This window comes from Pseudophryne corroboree, chromosome 4 (genome assembly GCF_028390025.1).
Source record: "Pseudophryne corroboree isolate aPseCor3 chromosome 4, aPseCor3.hap2, whole genome shotgun sequence".
NCBI classification, from domain to species: domain Eukaryota; kingdom Metazoa; phylum Chordata; class Amphibia; order Anura; family Myobatrachidae; genus Pseudophryne; species Pseudophryne corroboree.
This window is the reverse complement of record NC_086447.1, coordinates 702,444,606-702,462,289: the sequence shown is the minus strand read 5'-3', so window position 1 is coordinate 702,462,289 and position 17,684 is coordinate 702,444,606. Positions and strand designations below refer to the sequence as shown.

The following is a 17,684-nucleotide window of genomic DNA, read 5'->3' as shown; positions in this document are numbered from 1 at the left end:
AACCACAAGGGCAGGGACATCAATTTCCAATGGAGAATCCTCGTCAGAAACACCTTACAGGACAGTATGCTTCACCTATTCTTCAGATGAAACATCTGAGAGATTCGTAGATTGTGAGGAGGAAGCAGCCTACTTAGATGACCCAGAGACACTAGAGTGACCTGGAGTAGATTTTTGTCTGACCAAGGAATTATTTAATTGCTGCAACTGGTTAGACAAATTTTCCGCCTAAGGCGGATTAACCATAGGGACAATTTGTGGCTGTAATGGCACAGGTGGTCCCAATGGGGGGTGTAAGGCGCTCCCCCAGAGTACCCAGTAGGTTTGTGAATGCGGCCCAGGGTGGCTCCTGATTGGTTACAGGTGATGCGGACTGACAGGGAGATGTATGATACATAGTACATACATCATACACAGCTTCACCCTCTGGAAAATCTATGGCGCATGCGCTGCATGATGCAGGAGCGTCCATAGACTTACTGCCCTTCTTGTTAGACATTGTACACAAATGCAACATAGCGAATTAGTACGATAAAGTCAGACAGAGTACAATACCTGCAAATAACTCCGTTAGTATGTGACTGTAGACACAGTACACAACACCAGCTAATAAATCCGGTATTATGTGACTGCGTACACAGTAGTATACATGTAATAGGTAAATACTGTGACGCACTATATATATGACCCGAACGCACCTAGTCGCTTAGGGTACAGAATATAGTGATAGATATATCTGGTAAACAGTGAAAATTAAACACACAGTAGATACAGGCAATGCAGATTATTATGACAATAAAACTGCACTGGACTAGTATATGTACAGATATATAGAGAGATATATAGAGATAGATATATATATATATATATATATATATATATATATATATAAAAAGGCCAACGAGAAAAACCGCACACAATTCAGAAAACGTTTCCATCATGGTGCTGCAATTTCATATGAATAAAATATCATGGTATACTCCAAGCTCAAGAATTCCTTCCCAGCCAGAAGACAGAGATCAGCACACCACCAGTAGCAAAAGGGGACTTGGATTCTCTAGTCTGTTATCCGGAAGGACATGTAAAGTATCATGCTAATCCTGGCTGGAATATAATATGATCATACCTGTGACTGTTGCCATGCTGAACTATAGCTTTTCATAAATTTGCTACTGGTGGTGTGCTGATTTCTGTCTTCTGGCTGGGAAGGAATTCTTGTGCTTGGAGTACACCATTTATATATTTCCTGCACCAATCCCCTGCTGTTTCTTAAAGCTAAGTTAATCCTCTTATCCTTGTAAAAAAAATTTACGTATTCCAAAAACATTTTTTTACTTGGAAAAAAATTTTTTTTTTTTACTTGACCTTTTTTTACTTGATTTTACTTGATCCATACGTATGTTTTTAAGTACCCTTGTTTTACTCTCATATATTATAAAAAAAAAAATTAAAAATTTTATTAAAAATTTTTAAAAAAAAAATTAAAAAAAAAAAATTTATTAAAAAAAAAATTTTTTTAAAAAATTTTTTAAACATTTTTTAAAAAATAAATCTTTTAAACTTTTAGATATTTGTGTGCCTTTTACCATTTTTTAACAACACTGAGCGCCGAACCCTATCTCTCCAACTCTCCATAAATCTAGCAGTGTGGTACCGGCACTGCATCCTTAGGGCCCGGCAGACACCTTTAAATGAGGTTATGTGTGTTTTCTATGGTAAATTTTAGGTATATGTAATCCCTCTTTGTAAGGTTGATTCTTTTTACTGAGATATATCTCGCAAGTGGCGCTGCACCTCCCCCCCCCCCTTTTTCTCTCTCTATATATATATATATATATATATATATATATATATATATATAAATAAAACAGCACGGTCCCAGGCCAGAGGTATATATCAGAATACTCGTACAATATATCCTGTAACTGGTACACTTTTTCTTAACTAACGCTGTCTGTATAAAGAAATGTAGAATACTCAAGTGTTTGTAAAGTCACAGCGCTGTATACATGCGTCATTACAAGGGAGACCTTGCCCTGCAGTCCCAGAGACTAGCAACAGCTATGCTTATAAGATGGCGCCCAGCGTCTCAGTCAGGGAGTGAGGGAGAGTGTGAGGCAGCTCCAGGGCGGGAAAATCTGCAGTAGGTGTTGCCCTGGGCCGTGGAGAGGCTATAGATCAAGCGCCACTCCAGGTAGTCGCGAGCCTTATTAAATGGGGCGTTAGTACACCCGGTCTGTGCTCTATTGCCCTGGTGGTCTAGTGGGGTCCGTGCTCAGTGACAGTATCCACGGCAGCGCCGCAACCCGTCTCCCTAGGTCGCAGACAGAACGCAATTTAATTGTGGGTCCCGCCTGAAGGACCCACTTACCTCCTCCCCGTAGCAGCCACGCGAACCAGGAGAGAAGCTGCGACGTGTGCCTAAAGCTGGAGCGTCTTCGCCGCAAGTACCCGGGAACAGGCCGCAGGAGTATGCGACGCCGCTTGGAAGGTGATGGAGTTGCAGCATGAAGTGTCACCATGACATACAGCACTGACAGCCCAGTTTTGAAGAAATTATCTGTCAGAAAGCTTTTTCGGGGCTGCCCAGGGCAGCCCACCAGTCAAGTGACCTGCTGCTGCAGACACCAACTGAAACTGAGCTCACAGTGCCTGGAGGCAGGATAACAGAGGAGGGCCCAATGCACCCTGGGACAGCCTAAAGCTTTAGCCTGTTGGTGCCACTGGATCAAGATCCATTCTACACCCCCATTGTTTCCCTGTGGAAACCAATGTATTCTGCTACAGAAATGTAATGTGACCATACCTGATATATCTATTAGTTGAAGTTCAAACTGTATGTTGCAATCAGCATCCTAGTGTACAGGGGGCCAAAAATGCGTCATCAGGGGCTCAGAGAGAGGCCCGGAGCGCACTCACTATCCACCGTTACTCGGCAACATGCAAATGGAGAATCTCCATTTAGGGAAATACGTCACCCGGAGCCACCACAGGTCCAGAGCGGATTCCCCAATAGTTGTAGTCACATCACAAGTCCCACACAGAGGGGCGCGAAGTCTGAGCATGCGTCATACAACACTCTGAAGCAAAAATATATACAGTATGTTACACCGTCTATGTAATTTTATGTATCACACCCCACACATAGCTGATATGGGTGGTGCTTCTAATTACCTTAGTTGTGATGCCATTGGCCCATGTAGGGTATATATGAGGTACCTGGGACAATCATTAGGTATCTTGACAAAGGTCCGTTTGGGGACCGAAATGTCAATATCCTGTAAATATTTTTACTATAAACATTTTCTACTGATCTACAAGTCTGATGAGTGCACCCCGTGCTTGGCTTTTGTGTCTATGGATCTCACTGTGAGTTCCTATTATGGGTAGCTACCCCAGCAAGTTAATGCACATAGTGTGTCGACCGATTTCTCTCTCTCTCTCTTTCTATATATATTTTTGGCAATGTTACAGGCACTCCGATCGAAGATTTAATTGCTAGGGTGCACATTTAGAGGTGTCCAGCTGACCCTCACATGTAGAAAAACGACAGCAGCCCTCCACAGACTTAGTAAACAGGTTACAGACACTTACATTTTTCAAGTAGGATTGTATATCTAGATAAGATACTGTTCATGTATAATGGAGTTATTTATGTAGAATTTTCTCCATAATGAAGCCTTGAGTGCCGCACCTACGCGCGCGTGTGTGTGTGTGTGTGTGTGTGTGTGTGTGTGTATATATATATATATATATATATATATATATATATTTATTAACACAATACTAAAGTCGAATTGTACCATTGCAGTAATAACTTTTGCAATGATTTTCTATAGGAAAATCCCTTTATACATGTTTGACAGCTCATCCATGCTCCTCATGTATTCCTCTTTTACTGCATTCTCCTGAGATATCTGTCAGAAGCTTGCAGAAAAAAGTACATACTGTAGATACATAGACCAGAAAATTTATTTTTATCAGCTGCTGCACATATCAATTCACGGCCTCCTTTCAAACAAAGGCGCCTCTAGAAGCGGCAGTCTAAATCTAGAAATCGCCCTGCTCATGTGGGACTTTACACCTTGGCAAGCAGATATTTTTTCACATTAAATAAAGGCCATTACTCTGCTGTTTGATCCCAAACGGTTGGTGCGTGAACAGATGAATGCAAATGGAAATCTTTAATCTTTCATCTCGAAGAACCAGGCTCATTTGATGCTCTCTTGGTCTTTAGGAAATGTATTTCTTTTTCTCTTTAAGTAAAAGCAAGACATCTTTCAGCTTCCTTGTTTAATGGGCTGCACTAAATCCTTCCTGTGTAATTCATGTGGCAACACCCATTAACACTCAACTTATCATGCCACAATGCTAGATAGCTGAAAAATTGGTTCTGCTACGAACACTTGGGGAATGCATGGATGTTACTTATCGAACACGAATATATTAGTCGCTGGAAACTACATTTAATGTTCCAGGTCAGCACAATCACAACCTCATTTAAAAAATATATTTCTCCAGGGGAACACTACAGTACAAACATTTAATTAGCTTGTTAGACATATATCCAGAAATGTTTAACATTAGTGACAACCTGTATTACTATATTTCATTGCGTAGCCCATTATCTAAAACAACAACTATGGACTGTTGTCTTGGCAGTTTTAGCTGTTGTGAGCCAAGACTGCATAGAATAGAGTTTAACGGGTGTATTCAGTTGCAGTCGGAAAGACGGAAGTTTCCAACTTTTTTAGGCCGGAAGGGGTTCCGACCTATTCAATCCTGCCTCAGTATTTTCGACAAGTCCGGAATTGCGACTTGTCGGTAAACACGTGGCTCGGCGGAATAGCCGCGGATCCACGTGTTTTGTCGGAAGCAGCGGCCAAATCCGACAGGTTTTGGCCCCGGTTCCGACAATGTTAATCCGACTTTAACAAAAGTCGGATTGGCATTGTCGGGAACTGCAAAATCCTGTCGGATTTGCCGACTCATTGAATACTCAGATGTCGGATCCTTTCCGTCGGAAAGGATCCGACATCAATTGAATAAACCCCTAAGTAAGCATGCAAAGTTACAAAAATGCTACTTAAAATCTAGTTTGATAACTTATCACCCTTTCATACCACTGCAATAACCCATTTATCAAAGAGTTTTAGCTATTTAAAACTTATTTAGTTTGATAAAGCTCCAGCCAATCGGCTCCTGTCATTTTCCAAACACATGACAGTTGGGAGCAGATTGGCTGGAGCACCATTTATCATATGCAACAAGTTTAAAATAGCTAAAACTCGTTGATAAATGAGCCTCTATGTCATCTCCAAGTGCCGGCAGAGGAGAAGCCCTGGCAACAACCCAGGTCCAGCCTGCGGAGTGAATGGGTTACAAGCCGCTGTCGATTTTGGTGTGAAAGGGGTATTAGTGTTCACTCTAGCAGGGTGCTGATCACTATGGAGGGCACATTTTAAATTTGAAATGCCAAAATTTGGGAAGCATTGTGCCCACAGCTGTGTGGCATATTCTGAAATGTAGACACTAATATGTGGCATAGTATTATATGTAGTATTAAATATTTCTCATTCAACTCCCAACAAATCCCTTCAATGACCCTCATACCATCTTACATGCCCCACCAGTGCCCATCAGTCCTCCCCTAAGAGTCGTAACTAGACATTTTGGCGGCCTGGGCCAGAAAAAGCATGGGGACATGAGGCAAACCCTGACGTCCAGAGAAAGCACTTGCTCTGATGTATAGCGAGTGCTACAGAACACCTATACTTTAAGAACACTCCACGAAAATGAATTTGGACACCAATCCTCTCACATCCCCTTTCATGCACTTAATTTGAGAGCTCTTTGTAATTTAGTTACCTTATCCTTTATTTTAACACACATTTATTTTTAATCACACATTTTTTACTAGTCATACCCAGGCCCTTTAATGAAATGAGGGGGAGATGGGGGCAGCCAGGAGATGCCGGTGATTAAAGAGGAGGACGTTGCAAGTGAGATTGATAAAAGAGAAAATTGACAGCTGCTGCAGAACAGCGCCCCCTCCTGTGCTGGGGCACATGTCGCACCACCTCATGCAATCAGAACACAACATGCCCTGTTAACTATGCCTAGTGAGAATAGTATAACTAAAGAATGACACCAAGCACTGGGTGAACGCACCAATAAATCCTCCATACAGTAAGGGCATCATAATACATACTGATTGGAGGTGTTGAATTTAATCTTGACATTAGTCTGAAGGTGGCGGACAACACAATTTATTTATTGGATTGAACACAAGGGTGAAATATTCGTGAGTTATTATTAACTGCACTATGTTTTTATTTGTGTCCTTTTTCATGCCCTGTTTACTGTAAATCAACTTGTTTATAGGAAAGGAGAATAAAAAACGGATGCAAAATGTCACAAGCTATCGGTATTGGATGGTACAGAAGTCAAATTGAAGATTGTCATATGTACTAAATATAAATATCTGCATCAAACTTCGTAGAAAGGATTTGTTTGTTCGGTGGGGAGGTGGGCACCATTTTTGCCTATTAAGAGGCTAAGGGGTATATGCAATTGCGGTCGAATTCCCGAAATTGTCGAATTTCGGGTCATTTTCGCCCCAAAAAAAAATTCGTCAATGCAATTCAGTGCTTTCCGTCAAAAAAACGGACTTTCAAAATTCGACTTTTTGAAATTCGACTTTTTGCAAATTCGACTTTTCTGCAATGATACAAGTGCTGCAATTCGACAAAAGCATATTCAATTCAAGTTTGGAAATTCGACAGCAGTGCTTTTAGACAGTAAATTCGTCATTTTCAATCCGCCACACTTTGGAGGGTGAAAACAATAAAAAAAAATTGAAACATGTTTTTTTTTTTTTTTTTGGGAATAGCATATCTATTTATATTAGAAGGGATTAGGTACTTTTTTTTTTTTTTTGGAGGCACAAGTATTATTTATATATTTTTAAAAATATTATTTTTTTTTATTTTTTTTTTATTGCTGGAACGGTAAAATAAAAAAATAAAAAATGGCGTGGGGTCCCCCCTCCAAAGCATAACCAGCCTCGGGCTCTTCGAGCTGGTCCTGGTTCTAAAAATGCGGGGAAAAATTGGGCAGGGATCCCCCGTATTTTTAAAACCAGCACCGGGCTCTGCGCCTGGTGCTGGTGCAAAAAATACGGGGGACAAAACGAGCAGGGGTCCCCCGTATTTTTCACACCAGCATCGGGCTCCACTAGCTGGACAGATAATGCCACAGCCGGGGGTCACTTTTATACAGTGCCCTGCGGCCGTGGCATTAAATATCCAACTAGTCACCCCTGGCCGGGGTACCCTGGGGGAGTGGGGACCCCTTCAATCAAGGGGTCCCCCCCCCCAGCCACCCAAGGGCCAGGGGCTATCCCCCCCATCCAAGGGCTGCGGATGGGAGGCTGATAGCCTTGAGTAAAATGACAGAATATTGTTTTTTCCAGAAGAACTACAAGTCCCAGCAAGCCTCCCCCGCAAGCTGGTACTTGGAGAACCACAAGTACCAGCATGCGGGAGAAAAACGGGCCCGCTGGTACCTGTAGTTCTACTGGGAAAAAAATACCCAAATAAAAACAGTACACAGACACCGTGACAGTAAAACTTTATTACACACTGCCGACACACACATACTTACCTATGTTCACACGCCGACATCGGTCCTCTTCTCCATGTAGAATCCACGGATACCTGAAAAGAAAAGATCAATATACTCACCTCAGCCATGGTCCAGAGATAAATCCACGGACTTGGCAAAAAAAGAAAACGAACACCCGGACCACCGGACTGAAAGGGGTCCCATGCTGACACATGAGACCCCTTTCCACGAATGAGACCTGTCAGTGACAGCTGTCACAAAAAGGTCTCTAAAGCCAATCAGGAAGCGCAACTTCGTTGCGCTCACCTGATTGGCTGTGCGCTGTCTGAACTCAGACAGCGCATCGCACAGCTCCATCCATTATATTCAATGGTGGGAACTTAGCGGCTAGCGGTGAGGTCACCCACCGGTCAGCGGCTGACCGCGGGTAACCCCACCGCTGACGGCAAAGTTCCCACCATTGAAACTAATGGAGCGGCTTTGCGATGCGCTGTCTGACAGCTCAGACAGCGCACAGCCAATCAGGTGAGCGCCACGGAAGTAGCGCTTCCTGATTGGCTGAAGGGACTTCAGTGACAGGAGTCACGTGATGTCCCGGCATTCGTGGAAAGGGGTCTCATGTGAAAGCATGGGACCCCTTTCAGTCCGGCATGGAACGTGTGTTCGTTTTTTTTTTTTTTAACAAGTTCGTGGATTATCTCTGGACGTGGATGTACCTCTGGACGCTGGAAGGTGAGTATAATTGTTTTCACAGGTACCCTCGGATCGTCGGAGACCGTGGCAGTCGGCGTGTCAACATAGGTAAGTATGTGTGTGTCGGCAGTGTGTAATAAAGTTTTACTTGTCACGGTGTGTGTGTCCTGTTTTTATTTGGGTATTTTTTTTCCAGTAGAACTACAGGTACCAGCGGGCCCGGTTTTCTCCCGCATGCTGGTACTTGTGGTTCGCCAAGTACCAGCTTGCGGGGGAGGCTTGCTGGGACTTGTAGTACTGCTGGAAAAAACAATATTCTTGTAATTTTACTCAAGGCTATCAGCCTCCCATCCGCAGCCTTTAGATGGGGGGGGACAGCCTCGGGCTTCACCCCTGGCCCTTGGGTGGCTGGGGGGGGGGGGGAGGGGGGGACCCCTTGATTGAAGGGGTCCCCACTCCCCCAGGGTACCCCGGCCAGGGGTGACTAGTTGGATATTTAATGCCACGGCCGCAGGGCACTGTATAAAAGTGACCCCCGGCTGTGGCATTATCTGTCCAGCTAGTGGTGCCCGATGCTGGTGTGAAAAATACGGGGGACCCCTACTCGTTTTGTCCCCCGTATTTTTTGCACCAGCACCAGGCGCAGAGCCCGGTGCTGGTTTTAAAAATACGGGGGATCCCTGCCCAATTTTTCCCCGCATTTTTAGAACCAGGACCAGCTCGAAGAGCCCGAGGCTGGTTATGCTTTGGAGGGGGGACCCCACGCCATTTTTTTTCCGGGTTTTTCCCGTTTTTTCCCATTTTTTTTAAATTGCGGCAAAATCCGGCAAATCGGCCGATTTTCGCCCGCGGGACTGTCGAATCCGTTTTTCATTGAATATGGTGAATTCCGGCAGCCACCTGCCGGAATTCACCTGTCGAATTGTGTCGAATTAAAAAACGGCGATAATTTGCCGCGATTCGCCGTGAATTGCATATACCCCTAAGACTAGATCACCCCTGTACCCTCAGGAGCACTGCTCCAAGATTTTGACTGCATATGTAGCTGTAAAATGCCTCCTAAATTACATTCTTCAGATAATTCAAATAAAAAACAATTTCATTGTTTGTTGAGAAGCACAGACAACACATTGTAATATTACACAACTGGAACTAAATTGTTATTAATACAATTTACAAATTACACGTGTAAACAAAAGACAACTGATCTAAGATCATCCATGCATGGCACGTAGACAGGCACAGATCATTTCTTACCTGGAATGCTGTAAGTTTGTTCCTGAGGTTCACAAGGATTACTCTGGCCAGCAGTAAGAATATTGGATTGGCTGTCAAGCTGTAGACTGATTCTCCATCAAGAACAAGCGTGCTCAGAATTGCAGCACACACAGCTTTGCTCTGGAAAACAGCAAAAATACGTATCAATTACACTAAAGAATGTACACGTGAAATTCAGCTGCACCACTTGAAAGTCAAGGATTAAGATAGGATTTTAAACTTGAGCATGTAGCATGATTTATAGTCTGTGTTCCCAATAGATTCCTTCTCTGTTTGGCCAGAAGACCGAGTAACAGCAAATATTACACTAATATGTTAGAGTGTGTGTATGTAGGACATGAACCTGAAGATCCATAATCCTGAAATGATAAAAGAAAAACATTCTGCTGCTCAGTGACAGGATTACCTAACACTCCCTCATGCATTCAGCGCTAACAGGGTAAGTACACAGATAGGCAAGTACACAGGTTGGAGGAATATCCACGCCGCCCAAAGATGGCTTGGCCACACACCTTCAAACATGCAATAAAGTACCCTGGAATTCACAAAGCTGACAACCAGGCATGCCCCCACACACCTGACCATGCATACGCACTAAGGGACTAATTCAGATGTGGTTGGAGCTGAGCCCTAAGCCGCAAAGTACCGATTATTGGTACTTTGCACATGACAGGACCCATTCTGCGGATGACTACTGCACCAAAAGGCGTCTGCTTGTAACAGAGGCCTCCTGCTGCATTACCATATAGCACAATCATTGCTGCTTCCAAGGAAGCAACAGTGATAGCAACTTCAACCACATCTGAATTAGGCCCAATCTATCTATCAGATCTCCTGGCAGCACAAAGCTACAAAAAGTGATGATGAAACAAATAGCAGGAATATGGAACACGGGGGGGGGGGGGGAAATTAAAGTTAAAATTAAATGTGCTTAGCAGACTTTAGTGCTCCAAATGATAAAAAAAAAGTATTTTTTTTGTAATACTGTCAGGATCAAGGACTGAGTAAATGAGACCATAAGTATGTTACCATGCAAGAAGAAAAATCAGGATTTTGGTACTTACCGATAAATCCCTTTCTCCGATTCCACAGGGGCCACTGGAGTGCAGATACAATGGGGATATAGTACGCAGTAACTGGGAGCTGGCACTTTAAATTTATAACCATGTGACTAGCTCCTCCCCTACTATGTCCCCCCTCCAAGCCAGTCTAGTTAAAACTGTGCCCGAGGAGAGCAGGAAAAGACCAACGTCAAAGCAGAGGAGGTTCGCTAAGCCAACTAAAACAAGATAATACCCAGGAAACCTGGAAACCTAGTGATAGGGTAACAGGAACAAAACGCGCAGTCACACAGTGACCTGCAACCCGATAAATGTAGAAGGAGGAAACAGCGCTGGGCGGGCGTCCAGTGGCCCCTGTGGAATCGGAGAAAGGGATTTATCGGTAAGTACCAAAATCCTGATTTCTCCTTCATCCACTAGGGGCCACTGGAGTGCAGATACAATGGGGACGTCCCAGAGCTCCCAAGACGGGAGGGAGAGCGCTGAGAGTCCTGCAAAACCGCTCGGCCAACCCGTGACACAGAGGTCGCAAAAATTTTAAATCCGTAAAACAGGATAAATGCAAGATGTCCCGACTAAGCGGCATCGCAACATAAAGCATTCATGGAAACCTTGTGGGCGGCCGCCCCCGAAGGTCCCCCAGAGCGCGCAGAGTGCACCGAAATGGAAAACGGAGGCTCTCGAGCAACCGTCAAATAAGACTGACTGATGGTCAGATGTATCCAACAGCCCCACCTATGCTGGGGCCCCGGCCATTTAGGACAGGAGCACCGTCGAATAGCCGACGACCTCTGTAAAGAGAGTGGGCGAGCCCTAACAGCATCCAAAGAGGGCCGAAAACACAAGTGTCAGAGTAATATGAAAAGCGGACATCACCCCTGGAAGCAATTACAGCTGAGAATGAAGCTCAGCCGTAACCTTATGCGCAAGGTGGGTTGCCAGTAGAGTACTCCCTGCAAGAGAACCCAAACTTCCGGCAGTCAGGCTAATATCCTTTGGAAGAGAACCGAAAGAGTAGAGACCTGAACTTCGGGTTAACCTAGTCAAAGCGCAGCCGAGCAAACCACCCGGAGAAACCAAAGGCGGCAGCTGAAGGAAAAACCAAAGGGAAAAGCCCTCGTCATCCACACCAGGCCACAGAAAATTTCCAAAAGTGGCCAAAGCGAGAAGAGGTAACCGACTTCCGAAATCGGGGCCCAGTAGGCATAACCGAACTAGGGAACTCCTTAGTTCTGAGGTCTCGCGAACAGCCACGCCATTAAACGAAACCTGTTGAAACCGACAGTTCTGCAGAGGTAGGAGCCAAGGCTCCTCTACTGACCACAGGCGCCGGGTGGATGTTCAAATCATGCACGGCCAAACTGGACTCACCGGGAGGACTAGCGCGTATTCTCCCTTTATGTGTTGCAGAAAGTGAGGTAGACATAGAAAAGGAGGAAATATAGACTAACCAGAAACTCCATGGAGCCGTGAGGGCATCCTCGGCTCTGCCGCCAGAGCTCACGTCCGAGAGTAGTAAAGGGTTGAAGAGTCAGTCGGAACGCCTTGAGGTCGATCCGAATTGTCCGCCAACAGCGGACCCGCTGACAAAACTCCGGGGAATGTCCACTCACCCGGGTGCCTGACCAGGCGGCCTGACCTAGAATGAAGACTGTCGTCCTCTGCTCAAAGTAGAATGTAGGCGACCTCTCAGCGCCGCAACATGACTGAAGAGAGAGAGAGAGGGAGAGAGAGAGGAACTGGTCCCGAGGAAGGAAAAATCCTCTGACTGACCGAGTTGAGAACCATCCCTAAACACAGAAAAAACAGTACGAGGAGCATAAATAGAACCCATGTCGAATCAGAAGATCCTGGATCCTCCGGATATTCAGAAGCAACCTAATCTGCAGAGTGGGGTTTCCCGCAGTAGATTGTCCAGGTAGGGAAACAACCGTCACTCCCTGCCCTTGAAGTAGGGCCATCCTGTGACCTTCAGGAACACGGTGGGAGTGGAAGAGAGACCGAATGGAAAGGTCTGACAGCGGAAATGAGTATCATGTACTACGAATCGGAGAAAAGCCCGATGAGGCAGTCCAATGGAAACCAGTAAACAGGCATCTCTGATGACTAAGGATGCGTAAAACCCCTTTTTTCTTCAAACTAGCAATCACAGACTGAAAGGATTCTAAGTTCAGAATAGGCCTGGCCGAGCCATCTGGTTTCGGCACGGGGAAAAAACAAAGGCCTGAGAAAATGCCCTGATTCCAATGATGTGCGGAAACCGGGAACTGCACCCTTGCGGTTAGATGCATCCTGCAGTACGACTCTCTTGTCATCGTAAACCGGCACACCCGTGGTGAGGGACCCCTGAGGCGGTTAGACTCCAAAATCGAGTATGTAACCGCCCGTGATGCGAAACCTAACCCAAGCATACCCAGACCTCCCAGAAAAACCACACACATGCGCCCACCATGGGATCTCCCAGGTGGGAGGGAGGTCTGACCTGCGGTGGGTGTGTTGGAGGACCTACAATCAGACTGGTTGGAGGATGCTGAACCTCTGTCTTACTTTGAGATCCCTTGGTGACAGAGATACCGCCCCTGTCATGGACTCGAAACCTGGAAAGGGCACGGAAAGATCTAAAGGAAAGACCGGTATAGGTCCGTCTTGGAGCTGGAGCAGCAGTAGGGGAAAGAAAAAATAGGATTTTAATACCTACCGGTAAATCCTTTTCTCTTAGTCCGTAGAGGACGCTGGCCTGAGAAACCCAGGCAGGAAGATCCTTCCCGACCAGGCCCATAATGAACCTGCTGCTCTTAGGATTCATTATCCGCCTGTCACTGTCGCATCCCCAAAGGTCGTCGGGTTAAGACCGCCCAAGCGGAAATTCAGGCTCAGAGTATACAGACGTCCTTGGAGACCTCAAAGGAATATAAAGCAGAATCGTGACTCTGATCTGCCCACGGAATCAGTTGATCCTGATGCAAACCATCCGGTAACCTAGAGGACAACTGTTCCACAACCTACCTGCTCCGGACAAGGTAGAACCCCTGCTACCGTATATTTCTCTCAGATGGCTCCCTCAGCAAGGTTGCCCCAGGAAACGGCAGATTCTTGGACCGGCGATACATCGAGGGGTATACCCTTGGAGAGGTCTGATATCGTTTCCTGCTATCTGCGGGGAAAGGATAGGAAAACAAACATTGTATGATACCTGAAATTATGCATTCGGATGTCTCCAGGCCGCCAAACAGAGCATGCCCAGCTCATCCGAAACTGGACAAGTTGCTATCATTTCTTCATTGGCGCCGAACTCCGAGGTACGTGAAGTGTCCGACTCCTTTACCTGCAGTACCAGATGAACTGTTGTAAAATGCTCCTCGATATCCTGAGATACTGGTTCATTCTCCACCGAAAACAGACCTCCTCAGAATCCTGGACAGCTCTCGCCTCCTCTAAGAGAGGCCTCTCATCCGCAAAGTCGTGTAACAAGGAGGTTAGCAAGCTCCCTTTAGAAACCTGGAGATGAGAAATGACGTACAAGGTCTCTGGTTAACCGTGACATTACCTGCATAATCTGAGCTGTTCAAACAGGAGCGTGCTGCAGCTGCGGTGAGGGCTAAGCAGATGGCTCCACCACACAATGCCCACCTAACAGGGATTTCTCAGACTGTCCCAGGTGATACGAACGAAAGGAGAAAAGGTGGGTTAAAGAAGCGTAGCCCTATGTAATGTCTGCACTATAACATGCAGTGACAGATACGTTTCAAATAAACATTCTGAAGTAGCGGAGACTTGAACCGGTAGCGCTGCGGGACAGGAATCTTAGCCACTAGGCTATAGGAGCTTAAAAGTAGGTTTTTGTTGGGATTCAAACCCTGGTCTCCCTTGTCAGATGTCCCCGCTACTAGTGTACTGAGCCACAGCGCTATTTGTCTGATGCCACACACATTCCCCAAATTACCAACAGCAATATTATTAAGTGAAACAAAGGAATAATAAAGGGAAGGCAACACCCGCCCTGTATGTAGTGTACAGCTAATTAGGAAAAAAAAGGTGCAATACATATTTCTCGGAGGCTCCGCTGGTTTCCCAAAATGGCGGCCAGTCTGCGAGAAAAGCCGGGGGGAAAAGTTATGTGGCAAGGCGGAGCTATGTGGAAATGTGAACCCAGGTCTGTGTTAAAATAAAACATTGCCACTATATATGGTATTGTAACAGTATATAGATATATATATATATATATATATATATATAGATATATATATACACACACACCCATACATATATATATATATATATATATATATATATACACATACATGAACCTAATTGGGTAGAGGGTGAGATATGAACCTATGCGTAATATGCTCTGCTATTAGCCCACTAAGCTATAAAAGCTCTTTATAAAGATGATGCATACTGGAAGCATTAATGAGCCCCTGATATAGAGCAGGCTGCCATATATAGAACTATGTGATGTGCCGTGGCTGGGGAGCGGGGAGCCCGCTGAGCAAAGCGGGATTAAGCTTCTCCCCCTCCCAATTCAAACTTTAACGTAGCGGTGAGCTCCCTGCCTCTCCCTCCAGTAATGCGTGCAGTGGCCGGGGAGCGCTAAGCCCGTTGTACAGAGCGGGAGCGTTCACACGGAGCGGAGAGTGGCCCGTATCCCCCTCCGGCAATGCGTGCAGCGGCCGGGGCGCGGGGAGCACTCGCTGTACAGAGCGGGAGATAGCTCCGCCCCCCGCCCCCCCTCGCTATGGCGCCAAATTTAAACTAACCCGCTTCAGTTCCACGAAGCGGTGAGCGCGCTGTATCCCCCGCCGGCAATGTGTGCCGCGGCCGGGGAGAGCTGAGCCCGCTGTACAGAGCGCACTGAAGCTCCGCCCCCCCTCAATGGCGCCGATTTTAAACTAGAAAAGGCGCCTCTGTCTTAACCCTGATCCCTTCAGTAATCATAGAGTGGGCACACTGAGGGAATAAATGTGTTACTTAGAGCATATTGCACCAGTAAATGCACACCAAGACATCAGTAATCACACAGTGTAATAGTTAAATCATACATCAATGTGGAGGGGGGGTGTTAACTCACCACTGCTTGCAGATGATGGAGTGGCTCCGATACGTGCCGCACGCAGCGGTGTCCGGCCACTCATACTCTGCCGACGGAGCGGCCCCGACACTCGCCACACGCAGCGGTGTCCGGCCACCGATACCGCTGCCGTGCTGCCGGAATCTTCTGCCGACGGAGCGACCCGACACGCGCCGCACACAACGGTGTCCGGCCAGCTCCGGAGAGCTCAGTGTCTCCTTCAGCCGGGGGCCCATCCGAGCCACACGCAGCTGCGATGGGACCCCGCCGGCAGCTTCACGCGGTGCAGACTGGCAGTCGCAGAACTGCCACTCTGTGAGTGTAAGAAATAAAAATAAAAAAAATAAAAATAAATCTTCTGAAGTCCCAAGAGTGACCAGCTCCCTCGGGCACTAAAATAAGACTGGCTTGGAGGGGGGACATAGTAAGGGAGGAGCTAGTCACATGGTTATAAACTTAAAGTGCCAGCTCCCAGTTACTGCCTACTATATCCCAATTGTATCTGCACTCCAGTGGCCCCTAGTGGATGAAGGAGAAATTAAAATCTCTGTAAATTTTACATCACGTTTCTATGATGTCACAGAGAAGGGCTCAAAGCGGCCAGAGAAATAGGCAGGGCAGAAAGGGAGTCACTCGCAGCTGCTGCCATCCAGGTGAACTGCATCATTTTGTTATCCTTGCAGGAAAATGTTATTCTAAGCTACTGAATTTCAATAGCTATTATGAAGTTGTTTACAAAAGGGTTTAGTATTTGAAATGATTCCAGCATTTTGTATAGGCAAATTAATGTTCACTGGATGTGAAGGCAGTGATCGTTCATAATGAGGAACGAATAAAGTTTCTAAACCCTGCAAAGCCTTAGATTACCCTTTCACTCAGCATTTTCAGCTATACTTAGACATAGCATCATTAAATATAAATTATCATAGCAATCATAGTGGATTTGGAAAGCTACTGGCTCATGCTCCTTGGGTTTAGTGAAGGAAAATATGCCAGCTGCTTGTTACACTCACCCATTCACTATATTCTAGCAATCTTTCTTTCTTTGAAGGCCTTTTCCCTGTTAATGGTCTTTGACAAGAAGATTAATCTACACATTTTTTGAACCGTGCGTCAGATTTCTGACATTTTTCATTGTAGGTGTGCAACTACTTAAAGATACATAATTATACATCCACATCTTTTAAACTTGTAATTTTAAGATTTTGCTAATAACAAATACACAATAATGCATTAGTATATATGTATATATGCACACACACACATTATATATATATATATATATATATATATATATATCTGATGGACAGCCACCAGAACTGGTTTTGCCTATTACATTAACCATAAATAATTTAAATTGGACCCGGACCACCAATCCAAGACATATACATATACACGCCCTAGCTGTTTTACCCGTTCTTCGCATAGGAGTTTCTGATTTTCATGGTTGTAAATATAAAGGAGTGCTAAAAATTTGGTAAATCATTTATTTATTGATGTTGTGAGGATAAGTAAGCTTGCTATGGTGAGTGCTGAATTTTCTATTTGTATGTATTTAAGTAGGTGGCCATGGGCTACATGCACCCCACCCTATGAGTGGTGAGTACAGACATTGCACCCCGCTTCTGGGGTGGCGAGTGCTGTGGTTTTATATTTGTTTGTATATTGCAGGGTTAATCTTTGGTTAACTCTTATTAACTGTGGCCACAAGCTTTTTCATGCACCCCTATGTAATCTCAGTTGTCCTAAACCTGTGTCAGCTGTTCCTTAGTAATTTATCAACCAGTGTCAGGTGACTAGTGTACCTTTAAAAGCCATAAGGTATGTGGCAGGTGCACATTAAACCAAGTAGGCATATTTACAGTTATATTATGTGTGATACAGTTGCCATGCTTTAATTTTTAAGACTCTGTGATAGTGTAGAACCTGCATGAAGGTGGGGTACCTTGGCGATC

The 17,684-nt window shown here is 45.2% G+C and overlaps 1 protein-coding gene across 2 annotated transcripts in view; it reads right to left on the bottom strand.

The window, feature by feature from the left end:
* TTC27 (tetratricopeptide repeat domain 27) overlaps positions 1 to 17,684 on the bottom strand; it is an 880,123-nt gene that overhangs the window by 671,226 nt on the left and 191,213 nt on the right. For both annotated transcript variants that reach the window (XM_063917959.1, XM_063917958.1), the window contains one exon: positions 9,577 to 9,717. In XM_063917959.1, the coding sequence (XP_063774029.1) occupies positions 9,577 to 9,717 (141 nt within the window). The remainder of the gene's footprint in view (positions 1 to 9,576; positions 9,718 to 17,684) is intronic.